This window comes from Anguilla rostrata, chromosome 18 (assembly GCF_018555375.3).
Source record: "Anguilla rostrata isolate EN2019 chromosome 18, ASM1855537v3, whole genome shotgun sequence".
In the NCBI taxonomy this organism is placed as follows: domain Eukaryota; kingdom Metazoa; phylum Chordata; class Actinopteri; order Anguilliformes; family Anguillidae; genus Anguilla; species Anguilla rostrata.
Window position 1 is genome coordinate 2,930,116 of NC_057950.1, and position 15,865 is coordinate 2,945,980.

The 15,865-nt window shown below is 47.8% G+C and overlaps 1 protein-coding gene and 1 long non-coding RNA gene across 6 annotated transcripts in view; one reads left to right on the plus strand and one right to left on the minus strand.

Annotated features, from left to right (window-relative positions):
• The window catches only part of LOC135244406 (uncharacterized), a 120,956-nt gene that overhangs the window by 75,873 nt on the left and 29,218 nt on the right, over positions 1–15,865 (minus strand). The window lies entirely within an intron of this gene.
• ercc6 (excision repair cross-complementation group 6) overlaps positions 1–15,865 on the plus strand; it is a 31,458-nt gene that overhangs the window by 9,186 nt on the left and 6,407 nt on the right. For all 5 annotated transcript variants that reach the window (XM_064316642.1, XM_064316643.1, XM_064316646.1 and 2 more), the window contains exons 8-16: positions 1,480–1,615; positions 3,530–3,700; positions 5,264–5,440; positions 9,446–9,562; positions 10,427–10,522; positions 12,954–13,172; positions 14,397–14,507; positions 14,780–14,899; positions 15,611–15,705. In XM_064316642.1, the coding sequence (XP_064172712.1) occupies positions 1,480–1,615; positions 3,530–3,700; positions 5,264–5,440; positions 9,446–9,562; positions 10,427–10,522; positions 12,954–13,172; positions 14,397–14,507; positions 14,780–14,899; positions 15,611–15,705 (1,242 nt within the window). The remainder of the gene's footprint in view (positions 1–1,479; positions 1,616–3,529; positions 3,701–5,263; positions 5,441–9,445; positions 9,563–10,426; positions 10,523–12,953; positions 13,173–14,396; positions 14,508–14,779; positions 14,900–15,610; positions 15,706–15,865) is intronic.

A 15,865-nucleotide genomic window follows, 5' to 3' on the forward strand; every position in this document is an offset into this window, starting at 1 on the left:
CCGCTGTCCACAAATTGATTGTTTGCAAACTCAATTAGGGCTGGATATCGTCCGTTTACACGATGCGGAGTTTCAGATCGCCCCGCGACGCTCCGACAGACGGCTTTTATTCGTTTTATTTAGACTCGTCTGCAGTGTGGCACTTATTTGTGTTTTATCATTATTTTGAGAGTTCACTAAATTTTTCCTCTCTTTGAACATGCCATGGAGTGGGTCTGTTTTCAGATTTAGTTTTACATAAAATTGGACATGGTTTGTTAGTTTTGTGTCATATGGAGAGAAGGCCATTGTTTGTTTTAAGAAGTATAAACACAAGGTGAAATTTTTTTTTTTCCGACCGTCATCGTCAATATATTCTGTTTACATTTTTGTTAATTTTGTAATGAAAATTGTAAATATGGGCAAAAAGCTTGATTTATTTAAATTACTTTGTCCTTGATAGACTTTCAGAAAAGAATGACCAATCTGGCGAACTCAAGTGTTCGTTTGTTTTTGCTACAGAGACTATAAGTGTTTTTGATTGATTTTTACAAGGCTGAGATTGACAGCTCCACCCCTATTGGTGCTCATTAAACTTCAGTTTTACCACGCCTAACCTGACTTTGCTATGCCTGGGCTGACTTTCACCACACCAAGCCTGAGTTTAACCGCAGCTACCCTGACTTTCACCACACCTAACCTGACTAACCACAACTAGCATGACTTTAACCACACTTAACCTGATTTTCACTGCACCTAACCTGACTAACCACAACTAGCATGACTTTAACCACACTTAACCTGATTTTCACTGCACCTAACCTGACTAACCACAACTAGCATGACTTTAACCACACTTAACCTGATTTTCACTGCACCTAACCTGACTAACCACAACTAGCATGACTTTAACCACACTTAACCTGATTTTCACTGCACCTAACCTGACTAACCACAACTAGCATGACTTTAACCACACTTAACCTGATTTTCACTGCACCTAACCTGACTAACCACAACTAGCATGACTTTAACCACACTTAACCTGATTTTCACTGCACCTAACCTGGCTAACCACAACTAGCATGACTTTAACCACACTTAACCTGATTTTCACTGCACCTAACCTGACTAACCACAACTAGCATGACTTTAACCACACTTAACCTGATTTTCACTGCACCTAACCTGACTAACCACAACTAGCATGACTTTAACCACACTTAACCTGATTTTCACTGCACCTAACCTGACTAACCACAACTAGCATGACTTTAACCACACTTAACCTGATTTTCACTGCACCTAACCTGACTAACCACAACTAGCATGACTTTAACCACACTTAACCTGATTTTCACTGCACCTAACCTGACTAACCACAACTTCTAGCCTTACTGTACCACACTTAGCCTGACTGTCCCACCACGGCATTTGTCAGTGTCCTCTTCGGCTGGACGGTAACCGTGGCGACATGCGTGTGTGCGTTGTTGTGTTCAGGTACGCGGGGCTGGGCCCGACCGTCATCGTGTGCCCTGCCACGGTCATGCACCAGTGGGTGCGGGAGTTCCACACCTGGTGGCCCCCGTTCCGAGTGGCCGTTCTGCACGACACCGGATCCTTCGCCAATAAAAAGGTGAGCCCCTCCCCCCTGTGGGCGGGGTCAGGCTCTCTCTGGACCAATCAACAGGGGAGCTGTGTTCAGACCACCACTGACACAAAGATTAAATTGTGTGAACTGTAGAGGTAACCAGGGGGGGAGAGAGAGTAATCTTCAGCTGCTAACATTAGCTTAGGGTTATTAATGGGTCCTGCTATTGAGCCTGTTATAATTAACGAGTTTATGGGTCCAAATTAAATTCCTTAGCTGTAGCCTCAGTATTGATCAATTCAGTTGTCACTGTAACATCTGCCAGTTCTTTAAGTGTAATTGTTTTGGTATGTAAACATTTGTTACCATATTAAATAATTCGTAATTTAATGTGAAACCTCAACCTTCAATATCTGTTTTCTAATTGTAGTGAAGACCTTCGAATTCATCGTGAAAATGACAAAGTTGCCTGGCAGTGATTTAACTGAGGTGTAATCACTGTAACCTCACCTAACATTCCAAACTCAGGCTGTGTTCTGAATCATACAAATGGGCTGAATAGTCCTGAGTACTTAGAACAGGCACATAAATTTAGGACTGAAGACCTACTTTAAAGGCAGAGTGAGTGTAAATTTGATGGAATTCAGGAAGGTTACGTGTAAGCTGCCATTATGACTGAAGATATGCGCGGATAACGAACACTTACGACACGTTAACGCCTGTTCGTTTCTCAACGTTCAAAGGCGTAGTCACCATTTATCACACTTCTGGCCAACCCCATGTTGGATGTTATTTTCACCAGCTACGCCAGTTGTCCAACAGAAACCAGCAGGGGGTGCTGGGGGGCAGGTGGGGCAGGGGTAAACTTTGACGGCAGTAGGCCGCCGGAGAGCGTCTCGGCCCTACCGGGGGGGGAGGGCGGGGGGGGGGGGGGGACGCGTCGCTGAGCCCCCCCTCCCCCGGCGCTGCGCGGTCTTTTCCGTCGCTGTCAGCAGAAATCCTCGTTTATTAAAGCTTTAGCTGGAGGGAAGTTTAAATGAATTACAGGTTGGCGGGCCGGTGACAGGGACGGTCCCGCGCCGTGTTTACTGAGAACGGCCGTCAGGAGCCCCCCCCCTGCCCCCCCCCATCCCCTCCCTCCCGTCTGCCTGACACGGTGATTTATGGCTGCTGTTCTCCACCTCTCCAGCGCTTGCCCTCCAGGACGGATTGGTCTCGAGAGCCCCGGCAATATCAGGCGCGTACGCGCTCCTCAGTAAAAAAGCGGCTTAATGATCGCCACCTCCGCCCGCCCGCACGCTCACCCCGCCCCACACCCCCGCCCCGCACCTCCGCCCCGCCGCGCACCGGAGGTACGCTATTAATTGCGCACCGCTGAAAATAAATAAATAAAATAAAATAAATATATATGTGGAGGCAGGTTACATATTTCAGGAGCATTTAATTTGAGGTGGCGAGAGGTGCTTAAGCACAGAGAGAGACCCGCTGCGCTTTGTGGTGGACCGCGCCGGGCGTTCGGAGAGTGACGTAGGAGAACTTTTAAGGACGTGTTGTAGGGCCGCTGGGGGGGCGGCGCTCGATCGCCCCCCCCCCATAGGCAGAATGGGATCAAATCCCGACCATGCCAAAGCTGTCCAGCATGGGGGCGCTTAGCTGGCAGTAGGGTCGCCCGGGGTGAGTGATGGAGGGAGGGAAGGGGTCATTTAGTGGGGAGCCCATTTCACCCACAGACTCCCCGCCCAAGCTGCACACATCTATGTGAGCCCGGCTGGCGGAGTGTGGTGTGATTTGCCCTGACTGGCATCACATGACCTCCTGCGTTGGTAGCAGAGGTTAACAGCAATGAGTGCTGCTATTCATAACTGAGCATTCTAAGTTGGGGAGAAAAATGGCGGAAAAGGAATAATAATAAACTTGCGTGGCAAAAGCAGTCTGAAGCTCCCTCCGTTTGGTTTCCAGGAGAAGCTGGTCCTGGAGATCGCTGCCACCCACGGCATCCTCATCACCTCCTACTCCTACGTGCGCATCATGCAGGACTTCCTCCAGAAGTACGACTGGCACTACATCATCCTGGACGAGGGCCACAAGATCAGGAACCCGCACGCTGGCGTGACCATCGCATGCAAACAGGCAAGTCCTCACCTCACACACCTATCCTCACTGTAACCACACCTAGCCTGATTTTAACCACACCTAGCCTGATTTTAACCACACCTATCCTCACTGTAACCACACCTAGCCTCACTGAACCCACACCTATCCTCACTGTGACCACACCTAGCCTGATTTTAACCACACCTAGCCTCACTGTGACCACACCTAACCTGACTGTAACCACACCTAGCCTGATTTTAACCACACCTAGCCTCACTGTGACCACACCTAGCCTGATTTTAACCACACCTAGCCTCACTGTGACCACACCTAGCCTTACTGTAACCACATTTAGCCTCACTGTAACCACACCTAACCACACTGTAACCACTCTTAGCATCACTGTGACCACACATAGCCTCACTCTTCTACCAGGCCCTGCTAGCCTACACTGCTGAAAGAGTAATTACTGTGTCCGATAGCTTTAAAATGGTTTCAGCCGGGGGAGAGGATAAATCAAACTGCGGGGCTTAGAGATCGGCGCTACGGAAGCTAGCAGTAACAGGCTTATTATGAAATCATTATCATTATTTAAGCCCGCAATCACTTCTGATGAAGGTCCTTCCAATATAAAATCGATACTGGTTATTGATCAGCCGATAATTAATAAGCAGCTCAGAGCTCACAGCTCTGCTTTCTCCCCTTAAATTCAGCATCAGAAACATCTTTCCTTCCATCCTGATACTTCCCTCCCACAGCCTTTTGTTACAGTTACAGTTTTTCCTCTTGCCCATAAATAATTTATGACACTAATTTTTCTATATTGCAGTATTGTCATGCTGTCTGTGTGTGCACATGTACGCATTATTACATTCATAAAGATCCAAACCGCATGTCAATGTTTCTGTCCTAGAATTAACAGCATTTTGTTTTTTGTTTTTTTCTTCAGTAATAATGACATTCTGCTTTGGCTTCAGTAATAACGACAGTCTGCTTTGGCTTCAGTAATAACAACAGTTTGCTTTGGCTTCAGTAATAACGGCAGTTTGCTTTGGCTTCAATAATAATGACAGTCTGCTTTGGCTTCAGTAATAACGACAGTTTGCTTTGGCTTCAGTAATAATGGCAGTTTGCTTTGGCTTCAGTAATAACGGCAGTTTGCTTTGGCTTCAGTAATAATGACAGTCTGCTTTGGCTTCAGTAATAACGACAGTTTGCTTTGGCTTCAGTAATAATGGCAGTTTGCTTTGGCTTCAGTAATAATGGCAGTTTGCTTTGGCTTCAGTAATAACGGCAGTTTGCTTTGGCTTCAGTAATAATGACAGTCTGTTTTGGCTTCAGTAATAATGACAGTCTGCTTTGGCTTCAGTAATAACGGCAGTTTGCTTTGGCTTCAGTAATAATGGCAGTTTGCTTTGTCTTCAGTAATAATGACAGTCTGTTTTGGCTTCAGTAATAGTGACAGTCTGCTTTGGCTTCAGTAATAACGGCAGTTTGCTTTGGCTTCAGTAATAATGACAGTCTGCTTTGGCTTCAGTAATAATGGCAGTTTGCTTTGTCTACAGCAGTAATAACTGGTAATAACTTTGGGCCTCACAGTTTCGAACCCCACACCGCTTCATCCTGTCGGGGTCACCGATGCAGAACAACCTGAAGGAGCTCTGGTCCCTCTTCGACTTCGTCTTCCCCGGGAAGCTGGGGACCCTGCCCACCTTTATGGAGCAGTTCTCTGTCCCGATCACCATGGGGGGCTACTCCAATGCCTCACCTGTGCAGGTAACACCCCCCACCCCACCCCGAAAGTACTCGTTTGTTATGTTCCGTCTTACCGAAAGAAAAAAAATGAACACTGAACACTTAAACTCTGTAATTTTACTACCAACGTTTTGACTTTGGTTCATTATCAGGGCATAAGTGTTTGCCGTTCGTTTCTTCTTCTAGCATCATCACTGTGATCACCAGCACCTTATGTGAAATTACGGTGTGTGATTATTTTGTTACTTTTCTACGGATGTTCCGTCTCGCCTCCAGAATAAACGGTGTGTGAAAACCTGTGTGCTATCTGTGTCTGCAAAAGACCATGTGATGCGATGATGTCACTGGGATATAACTCCTCCCCCTGTCATTTAAGTGAATGCAGGGGGGGCCTTTTGAATCAGAAAGAAAACTAATTTTACCAGTAAAACTGCAACAATTTTATTGGTTTCTCTATATTTTTGGAGTAATCACCTCATTTAACACAGAACTGAAAGTTTGGAGTCGAGTTTTCGTTTCATTTGAACAGCAGCCTCAACTAAATTTTCTGAATTAATTTTCTACATTGGAAGAATTATACATGGGTGACATCATTGTTTTTTTTTTTGGGGGGGGGGGTTACTTGGGGGAGATAAAAGTATTACATGGTGCTCATTAGAAATGAGATTGATAAGTTATTCTTACGGTGAGGAGTCCTGTATTAAATGATGGTTTTTGGCTGGCGTTTGAAGCTGTGCTGCAGGATAGCCTGCAGCTGTAATGCACGTCAGGGGCGCCCTCCGCATCTCGTGAAGTCATGTGGTTCTGTGGCTGCGAGCAGTGGAAACTCCGTTAAAAACAACCACGCTCGTGTGAAGCCAGTCCTCGTACACGGCACTGCCTTCGGTCGCATCGTCTGCCCGCGTTCGTCCAACCTGGCGAACATTACACCTTTACATTCTGGGCATTCGACAGCCACTCGTATCCAGAGCAACTCACACAGCATAAGTTCACTTTCTTAGATTGTTCCACCTAAATGGTGTGCCGTATGGGGGGGTTAGGATGATTCCAAGGGCTCTGATTGACAGGGGCCCTCAAAAAATGATGCTGCAGTTCTGCGGGGATGGGGTGACCTGGGGTGATGGGACCCAATGTGAGATCTTTTCATGGGGCCCAACAATTTACTAACCCAGTTTCCTGCACGCTAAACTACACTGCCACCCCACGCAGTGACCTGGAAAAAGTGGCAATTTGGAAGAATCAGACCTTTAAAAATCTTCAAGCTGTATGTACTCGCATAGTTTCTGGGGTTTATTTTCACATTCAATTTATTTTTTAAATATTTGATGAAAACTTGTGTGCTAATTAGATGCTAGATATTCAAAGTTAAGAAAATGAGAAATTTGCCCTTTATTAATGAAGGAAACCAAGCTAGTTCACCCCCCAAAACTGAGAAAAGAATGGTTTTATGACGCATTATTTAAACGACGCTAGTTCTCCCCCAAAAATAGAGAAAATTATGGTTGACGCATAAATATAAACCCCCCAAAAAAATCACAGTTGTATGTAGCATTATTTTAAGGCCAGTTGTCGAAATCGCAGCACATGCAAACATGAGCGTGTTTTTGGTTTATTTTGTCCTGTCCTCCTGTGGGAAGGGGAATTAGGCGCGCGGGTCTGCTGGCGAGCGTCAGGTAAACCAGCGCGGGCGTAAGTGCCCTTTAAGGGCGCGCATCTAAAAGATTAATACCAGCCCAAGTGAAATGGATCCCACAAATGGACGTCCAGGGCGGGCGGGAGGGCGGGCGTGTGCGTACTTAATTCTTCAGCTTTTAATAGTCCATTTAAGGCACCTGGAAAAAAGGGGCCGATGGGCTGAGGGAGGGAGAGACGGAGAGAGGGATGGAGGGAGAGAGGGATGGAGGACCGTCAGAGTGCCTTCATCAGTGGCCCCTCGTTAATAATACACACTTTATGGATTTATTTTCTTAACTGCCTTAAAAGGGGTATTGATGTTTCCTCAGCCAATAATAAAAACCTTTACTAATTATTAATGTTATTAAATGGTTGGAGATCGCTAACCTCGCTGCTCGTTTGGCCTTTCATGTGGAGCGGAGGCCCCTTAGCTGTCCTCAGCTCTGCCCGCGCGTCGTCCTCACCATGCTTTTAGCAGACTTTTTTTTTTTTTTTTTTCCTCCTTTCATGTTTTGGTTGTCGTGGAGTTAAACTTCTTTAAAAAAAAAACACAGAGAGCTCCAAACACTAGGAACGCAAAGCAACGACATGCCGTTTTCCCCGAGCCACAGAGGCAAACCGACAAGGTGCTGATCCTTAGTTTTACCGCACAGTGCAGTTTTTTTTCATAAGTGCATCCGAGATTGTAAACGGCATCAGTGGTGAAATTTAGATATAAAGTTTTACAGACTTCAGTTTCATGCTAAGCTGTGAAGAGGGCACACAGATTCCCCCGATTCCCCCCCTCCCCCCGCCCCCCAAGGCCTGGGCCTTATTTAGTCCCATTTGTTTCCAGGGGGTCCCGTTTCTGAGGTGTTCCCCCCTGCCCCGCCTGACACAGTGGAGTCGGAGATCGAATTTCAAATCCGGATTACACGGCAGCAGTTGATCCCGGCCCGCGGATGGCTCGCCGCGCCCCGTGGCGTTAGCACGTTAGCGCGTCCGCGGCGGCGGCGGCGGCAGTCTGCGGGCGATCCATTACAGCGGCATATGTTCCCTCAGCGCCATCGCGCGTCTTTCAGTCCCTGTGATCACACAAAGCCCTCTTCTCTCCCTGCTTTTGTTGTCTCAAGTGGTCTCTAATCCTCAATTACTGTCGCTGTCTCTCGGCAACATGCACCCCCCCCCCCCAACCCCCCCGCCCATCTACACCGCCCCACTTCAGCTCTCTCCTTTGATCTTCAGCCCTCTTTAAATTACTGGTAAATGGCATGAGGCCTGGCGCTGGATTAGGCTAACGTTATTGATGAAAGAGAGGCTAACCCTCAGGACAAGCGCAGCACTCTTATGAATCTTTAATGCGTCAATCTGCTGAAAAGGGAGAAAAAGAGGGGGGAACTCCCACCAAACTGCTCGGGTCAAAGTCCCCGCCTTTTCCCATTGGCCAGAGAGCCAGGTCTCTGATTGGCTGCTCTGAGGCACCTGGTGCTTTGTTCTGTGACACAGTAAAACTCAGGGAAGGGGCTTGGTTGGACATGCCAAATAGTGTTGTCCCTGCCATACCTCAGCTACATTCAAATTTTGAAATTCAACTGCCTCCAAACGTAAAAACTCAGGATAACAATGTCTAAGAATTTATATCTACTCAGTGGGTGAGGCAGTATCTATGCTATAAATACTCTTACTTGATTTTTTTCCACGTACCATCCTACCTCTGCAGTAAGCAATCTTGCGGGCACCCTGATGCCAAGCAATTGCATATCTGCAGTGTTAGCTGCCATGCTCCCGGGGTGTCCAACTGAACACTTTCCCTGGGGTGTATTTTTAAAACACACAGTAGTTGACATTTTACTGAGAACTTTTAAATCAGTCAGTACAACCATTACATCACCCTTTGAACACAAGCAGTCACACTGTGCTTCCCAGTTGAGCTTGTGCCTACACTAGTTTTGTAGGAATTAAAGTAACATTGTAAAATCACTGTAGAAAACGGGCTCTTTATGAATTTGTTTTTTTTTTTTTTGCCGTAAAGCTCACAATTGCCTCAATAAGCTCCCAAGATCGTATCCAACTTACAAGGAGATAAAAAGAATCATAAAATGGAAATGAAAACAGGAACACAGCGCATATCATAAAACAAATTCACGTCATGGCAACTTGAGTTAAACTTACTCCTAATAGGGTTGTTCTTCAGTGATATTGCCGTTTATATCGTAAGAGTGCAAAGCCCTGATGTAGCATATTGTCTCTGTCAGGTAAGAGGACTGGGAACAGGTAACTAATCGGTCCTGCACGTCAGGTTTTTTTAACCTCAAGACTAAATGAAAGTCTGATTTAACATTTCCTGTTAATCCCGTGCTTTAACGCGCTCAGGTCCAGACCGCGTACAAGTGCGCCTGCGTTCTGCGCGACACCATCAACCCGTACCTGCTGCGGCGGATGAAGGCCGACGTGAAGACCAGCCTGTCGTTACCGGACAAGAACGAACAGGTGCGTCTGAGCTGGGCTCGCGGTGTGAGTCATGGTGTTAGCATCACTGTGTGTGAGTCATGGAGTTAGCATCACTGTGTGTGAGTCATGGAGTTAGCGTCACAGTGTGTGAGTCATGGAGTTAGCATCACTGTGTGTGAGTCATGGTGTTAGCATCACTGTGTGTGAGTCATGGTGTTAGCATCACTGTGTGTGAGTCATGGAGTTAGCATCACTGTGTGGGTGCTGGTGTAACACTGTGTGTAGATATGTGTGTTGGTGTTTACAGTGTGTTTGTGTGTTGCTGTCATAGTGTATGGTTGTTGATATTATAATGTGTTTGTGTGTGTGTGCGCGCATTGGTGTTACAGGGTGTGTGTGTTGCTGTCATAGTGTGTGGTTGTTGATATTATAATGTGTGTGTGTTGCTGTCATAGTGTGTGGTTGTTGATATTATAATGTGTGTGTGTTGCTGTCATAGTGTGTGGTTGTTGATATTATAATGTGTGTGTGTTGGTGTTACAGCATGTGTGTGTGTGTGTTGGTGTTACAGCGTGTGTGTGTGTGTTGGTGTTACAGCGCGTGTGTGTGTGTGTGTGTGTGTGTTGGTGTTACAGGTGTGTGTGTGTTGTGTGTGTGTGTTGTGTTAATGTGTGTGTGTGTTGGTGTTACAGCGTGTGTGTGTGTGTGTGTGTGTGTTTGTGTGTGTGTGTTGGTGTTACAGCGCGTGTGTGTGTGTGTGTGTGTGTTGGTGTTACAGCGCGCGTGTGTGTGTGTGTGTGTGTGTGTGTGTGTGTGTGTGTGTGTGTGTGTGTGTGTGTGTAATAACCCAGCCCACAGGCCCCTGGAGCAGCCCTAACGGTGTGTTTCTCTGTGCTCCTCCAGGTCCTGTTCTGCCGTTTAACGGACGAGCAGCGGCAGGTCTACCAGAACTTCATAGACTCCAAAGAAGTGTACCAGATCCTCAACGGGGACATGCACGTGGGTCCCAGCGCCATTCTTTTTGGGGAGGGGGGGGGGGGAGCGGTGGGCTGGTTACCGGGAGGAACACATTTTCACAGAATAACTGCGTTTTCTTCCAGCGCGGGTATATAGTAATAATTAATTAATTAATTGCATTAATAGTGCTTAAGAGTGGCTTGAGTACCATCGGTCAGCTCTCCCGAACCCAGCTCACTTCAGAATGTACCGTTCTGTCAGGACGTACTGTTTTGAGACGGGTGGTTAATAAAGCAGTAACACAATGTTGACCGTACTGCTGGCTGGTGCTGACAGAAGCAGGAGACACACTGTGACTCAGACTGTGGGATGATGAAGCAGCTCTTAAGCTGGACTTCTCTCTGCTCCTGCACACTTAGGAGCCAGTGTGCTGGACTGCTTTACTGGATGACAGCATTCTGGATGACAGCATCCTCTAAACAGAACCGTATGCAATAGAACAGAACGGCTTCAGGGGGTCACTCACTGTGAGAATGTTCCTTTGGCTTCACTGAGCATGTGCGGGATATTCGGTCACTACAGTGCGTGGGGTTCGTTTCAGAGTGAGGTACAGGGGATTATAAATGTGGCAAATGTCATTTCATAACATCTGAAAATCAATCTGCCATAATTCAGAGGCCTTATTGCATTTGGGATAAATGACTTTATTAAAAGAAAGTAGCGGGTCTTAGCGTACATTGGGTCTTAGTGTACGTTTGCAGGCGCTTGCGTTGGTCAGAAAAGGAAGGATTTGTCAAAATGAGAAATTTATGGCGGTGCCTAATGCTGGTGGTGCAGAGGTCAGGCGAGCTGGCTGTGCTGTTTACTAGGCCCTAATGTGGCCCTCAGCCCATTAACCTGCATCTTTAATGAGACGAGCGTCCGCGTGTGTCCCTGTGAGAGGACCTGACCGTCCGGCCGCTTGTGTCCCTGTGAGAGGACCTGGCCGTCCGTCCGCTTGTGTCCCTGAGAGAGAGGACCGTCCGTCGCTTGTGTCCTGTAGAGGACCTGCCGTCCGGCCGCTTGTGTCCCTGTGAGAGGACTGCCGTCCGGCGCTTGTGTCCTGTGAGAGACCTGCGTCCGGCCGCTTGTGTCCCTGTGAGAGGACCTGGCCGCCGGCGCTGTGTCCCTGTGAGAGGACCTGGCCGTCCGTCCGCTTGTGTCCCTGTGAGAGGACCTGGCCGTCCGTCCGCTTGTGTCCCTGTGAGAGGACCTGCCGTCCGTCCGCTTGTGTCCCTGTGAGAGACTGGCCGCGTCCGCTGTGTCCCTGTGAGAGGACCTGCCGTCCGTCGCTGTGTCCCTGTAGAGGGCACACTGGAAGCACTGGGGTACACCCAGGCGTCACACTAAGGGTACACACCAGAGCGTTACACTAACAGGGTACACCCGAGCGTTCACACTAACGGGGTACACACAGAGCGTTACACTAACGGGTACACCCGAGCGTTCACCTAACGGGTACACCCAGAGCGTTCACACTAACGGGGTACACCCGGGCGTTCACTACTGGGTACACCCAGAGCGTCACACTAACGGGTTACACACCCAGAGCGTTCACACTAACGGGTACCCCGGAGCGCTCACACTAACGGGTACACACCCAGAGCCGCTTTACTCTAACTGGTACACCCGACCGTTCACACTAACGGTACACCCAGAGCATTCACACTAACGGGGTACACCCAGCGCGTTCACACTAACGGGGTACACACCAGAGCGTTTACACTAACAGGGTACACCCGGAGCGTTCACACTAACGGGGTACACACCAGAGCGTTTACACTAACGGGGTACACCCGGAGCGTTCACTCTAACGGGGTACACACCCAGAGCGTTCACACTAACGGGGTACACCCGGAGCGTTCACACTAACGGGGTACACACCCAGAGCGCTCACACTAACGGGTTACACACCCAGAGCGTTCACACTAACGGGGTACACCCGGAGCGTTCACACTAACGGGGTACACACCCAGAGCGTTTACTCTAACGGGGTACACCCGGAGCGTTCACACTAACGGGGTACACACCAGAGCATTCACACTAACGGGGTACACACCAGAGCGTTCACACTAACGGGGTACACACCAGAGCGTTTACACTAACGGGGTACACACCAGAGCGTTCACACTAACGGGGTACACCGAGAGCGTTCACACTAACGGGGTACACACCAGAGCGTTTACACTAACAGGGTACACACCAGAGCGTTCACACTAACAGGGTACACACCAGAGCGTTCACTCTAACGGGGTACACCCGGAGCGTTTACACTAACGGGGTACACATGGTCCAGTGGCGCAGTCAGAAGTGCTATCTGGTCAAGCATACAGTAGGTGCGAGTGTGTGTACTCACACTCTCTTCTCCCTCCCTCCCTCCCTCCCTCCCTCCCTCTCTCTCTCTCTCTCTCTCCACCCCCCTCCTCTCTTGCAGGTTTTTTCAGGCCTGATTGCTCTGCGGAAGATCTGTAATCACCCGGACCTGTTCTCGGGGGGACCCAGGATACTGAGGGGCATCCCGGAGGACCAGCTGACCCCGGAGGAGCACTTTGGCTTCTGGAAGCGTTCCGGGAAGCTCATCGTGGTGGAGTCCCTGCTCCGGCTCTGGCACAAGCAGGGGCACAGAGTCCTGCTCTTTACCCAGTCCAGACAGGTCAGCCTGTGCTCTACAGAGTCCTGCTCTTTACCCAGTCCAGACAGGTCAGTCTGTGCTCTACAGAGTCCTGCTCTTTACCCAGTCCAGACAGGTCAGCCTGTGCTCTACAGAGTCCTGCTCTTTACCCAGTCCAGACAGGTCAGCCTGTGCTCTACACAGAGTCTTGCTCTTTACCCAGTCCAGACAGGTCAGCCTGTGCTCTACACAGAGACCTGCTCTTAACCCAGTCCAGACAGGTCAGCCTCTGCTCTACACAGAGTCCTGCTCTTTACCCAGTCCAGACAGGTCAGCCTGTGCTCTACAGAGTCCTGCTCTTTGCCCAGTCCAGACAGGTCAGCCTGTGCTCCTTTACACAGGCCTGGTCTTCACCTACACTGCACTGTGTGTACATGTGTGTCCAAACTGCTACCACATCTTTATCATACAGCGTACAGTACAACCTCAATGATGCAAATTTCAGTTACGGCCTGACAGTATGAACATTTAAGTACAATATGCAATTGGCCTTTTCAAGCTCCTGATCATCAAAGAAATAAGCAAACTGTTATTGTCACTGATGCAAACGGTGAGCATTGAGCCAAAATGAGTCATATGTTCCATTCATAAAAAAATAAACAAAATAGTCAAAATGTCAATTTTGTCCTTAGATGACCCCCCCCAGGTCTTTCTCATGCAGTTTGTGTTACCCCCACCAGAATTAAAAAAGGCATTAGTTACAAACCTTGTGTATTCATATATATTATTTATTTTATTTTGCCTGTAATATTATTGACTAGTGTATTATCGAAACATGACTCAGCTATTTTTTTTCCCCAAAGCTGTATAAACACAATATATATTTATAGCATCATAAAGCGTAATACAATATGAGGACAATGTATAAAAACTAGTTGGGATAGATGCGTTTTTTTTATTTAATTTTTTTTATAAACATTCCTCATCTCCGAAAAACCTACTGAAGCGGCAATAAAATTATGATGTCATTTTGGCCCTAATAGAATTCATTAGGAGCACTTATTGCATTGCTGGGGGTCTGACAGGGCCCAGCTGTTGTGTTCAATATAAACGCGATTTGGCTTCAGAGGGAAGGGGAGCTTCACGCGCGCGATGGGGGGCTCTGTACATGCGATATTAATCCCGCTTAATCCTATTACCCTAATCCCCCCCCCCACCCCTCACTCAAAGCTGTGTCTCACACCCCCCCCCCCTCCCTCCCCACAGATGCTGGAGATCCTGGAGGTGTTTGTGCGGGAAAACGGATACTCCTACCTCCAAATGGACGGAACCACGTCCATAGCCTCCAGACAGCCTCTTATCGGGCAGTTCAACCAGGTGAGAACCTGCTGGTCCCAACGCTTCTTTTTTAAATAAAAAAAAATCTTAATCTTGCGTACGAATCTGTGGCTAACATCACAGCTCCTGAGCACCAGAGTTTAGGAGTAACCCAGACAACTCTTCAAACTTCACTTTTTGGCTGGTTTTAATTTGGGATTGGTATTTTTGGCAGTGTGCTGGTATTATTTCGGGATTGATCTTTTTGGCCATGTGCTGGTTCTGCTGTTCCCTTATCCGTATCTGATCTGAGTGATTTCTCCGTGTTCCAGGACACGTCAATATTCATCTTCCTCCTGACCACCAGAGTGGGCGGTTTAGGAGTAAACCTGACCGGAGCGAACAGAGTCATCATCTACGACCCGGACTGGAACCCCAGTACAGACACTCAGGTCAGTGCCTTCTAAAAAAGGGAACCTGAGAGCACATGATTTTACACCCACTGGACCACACAGCACTCAGGCAGTGCCTCACAGTACTACAGGGGCCAGTGACTATTTACACACACAGGCCACACAGTACTACAGGAGAGCCAGTGACTGTTTTACACCCTACTGGCCACACAGTACTACAGGAGAGCCAGTGACTATTTTACACCCTACAGGCTACACACAGTACTACAGGATAGCGGGTGACTATTTTATGCCCTACAGACCATGCAGTACTACACAATAAGCAGTGTCTATTTTATACCCTTCATGCCACACAGTACTAGAGTAGAGTCAGTTCTGTTTGGAGGAGAGAAAATATTTGGAAAATATCTTTGGGGGGAAAGTCTTCCCATCTCAGTTTCGTCTTCAAAGCTTCCCAGTGTCTAAATTGCTTCTAAAAGGAATATTGGGCATAATCCAAGAAAGTTGTGCGTTCATTCATAAAAAGCCATGGACAGTTCAAATCTGTCCTAAGTGGGAACCTGGTATTACAGGAGCTAATGGCATTCAATCTATGCGTTTTATTTCCTGTAATTCATCCCTTCCTAAGTATACGCAATTACTTTGCAGTCTGTTCATGTTATAGTCCTTTTATATTGCGCGAGTGGTTTGTTAGTCACAGGTTGAGAACATTTCGTCACGTTCCACATGGGATTCGGTTTTGATTTTTAGGCACGAGAGCGTGCCTGGAGGATCGGCCAAAAGCAGCAGGTGACCGTGTACAGGCTGCTTACCGCTGGGACCATCGAGGAGAAGATTTACCACAGGTTCGGCACCGTCCGATTCACACGCAGCGCCAGCTAGTCGGCACCGTCCGATTCACACGCAGCGCCAGCTGGGCTAAATTTAGCATTTCGGGACAAGGCGGTTTAGAAACAAAAAAATATATATAACAATATTAATTCTGTAATTTGCGGTATGTGATTG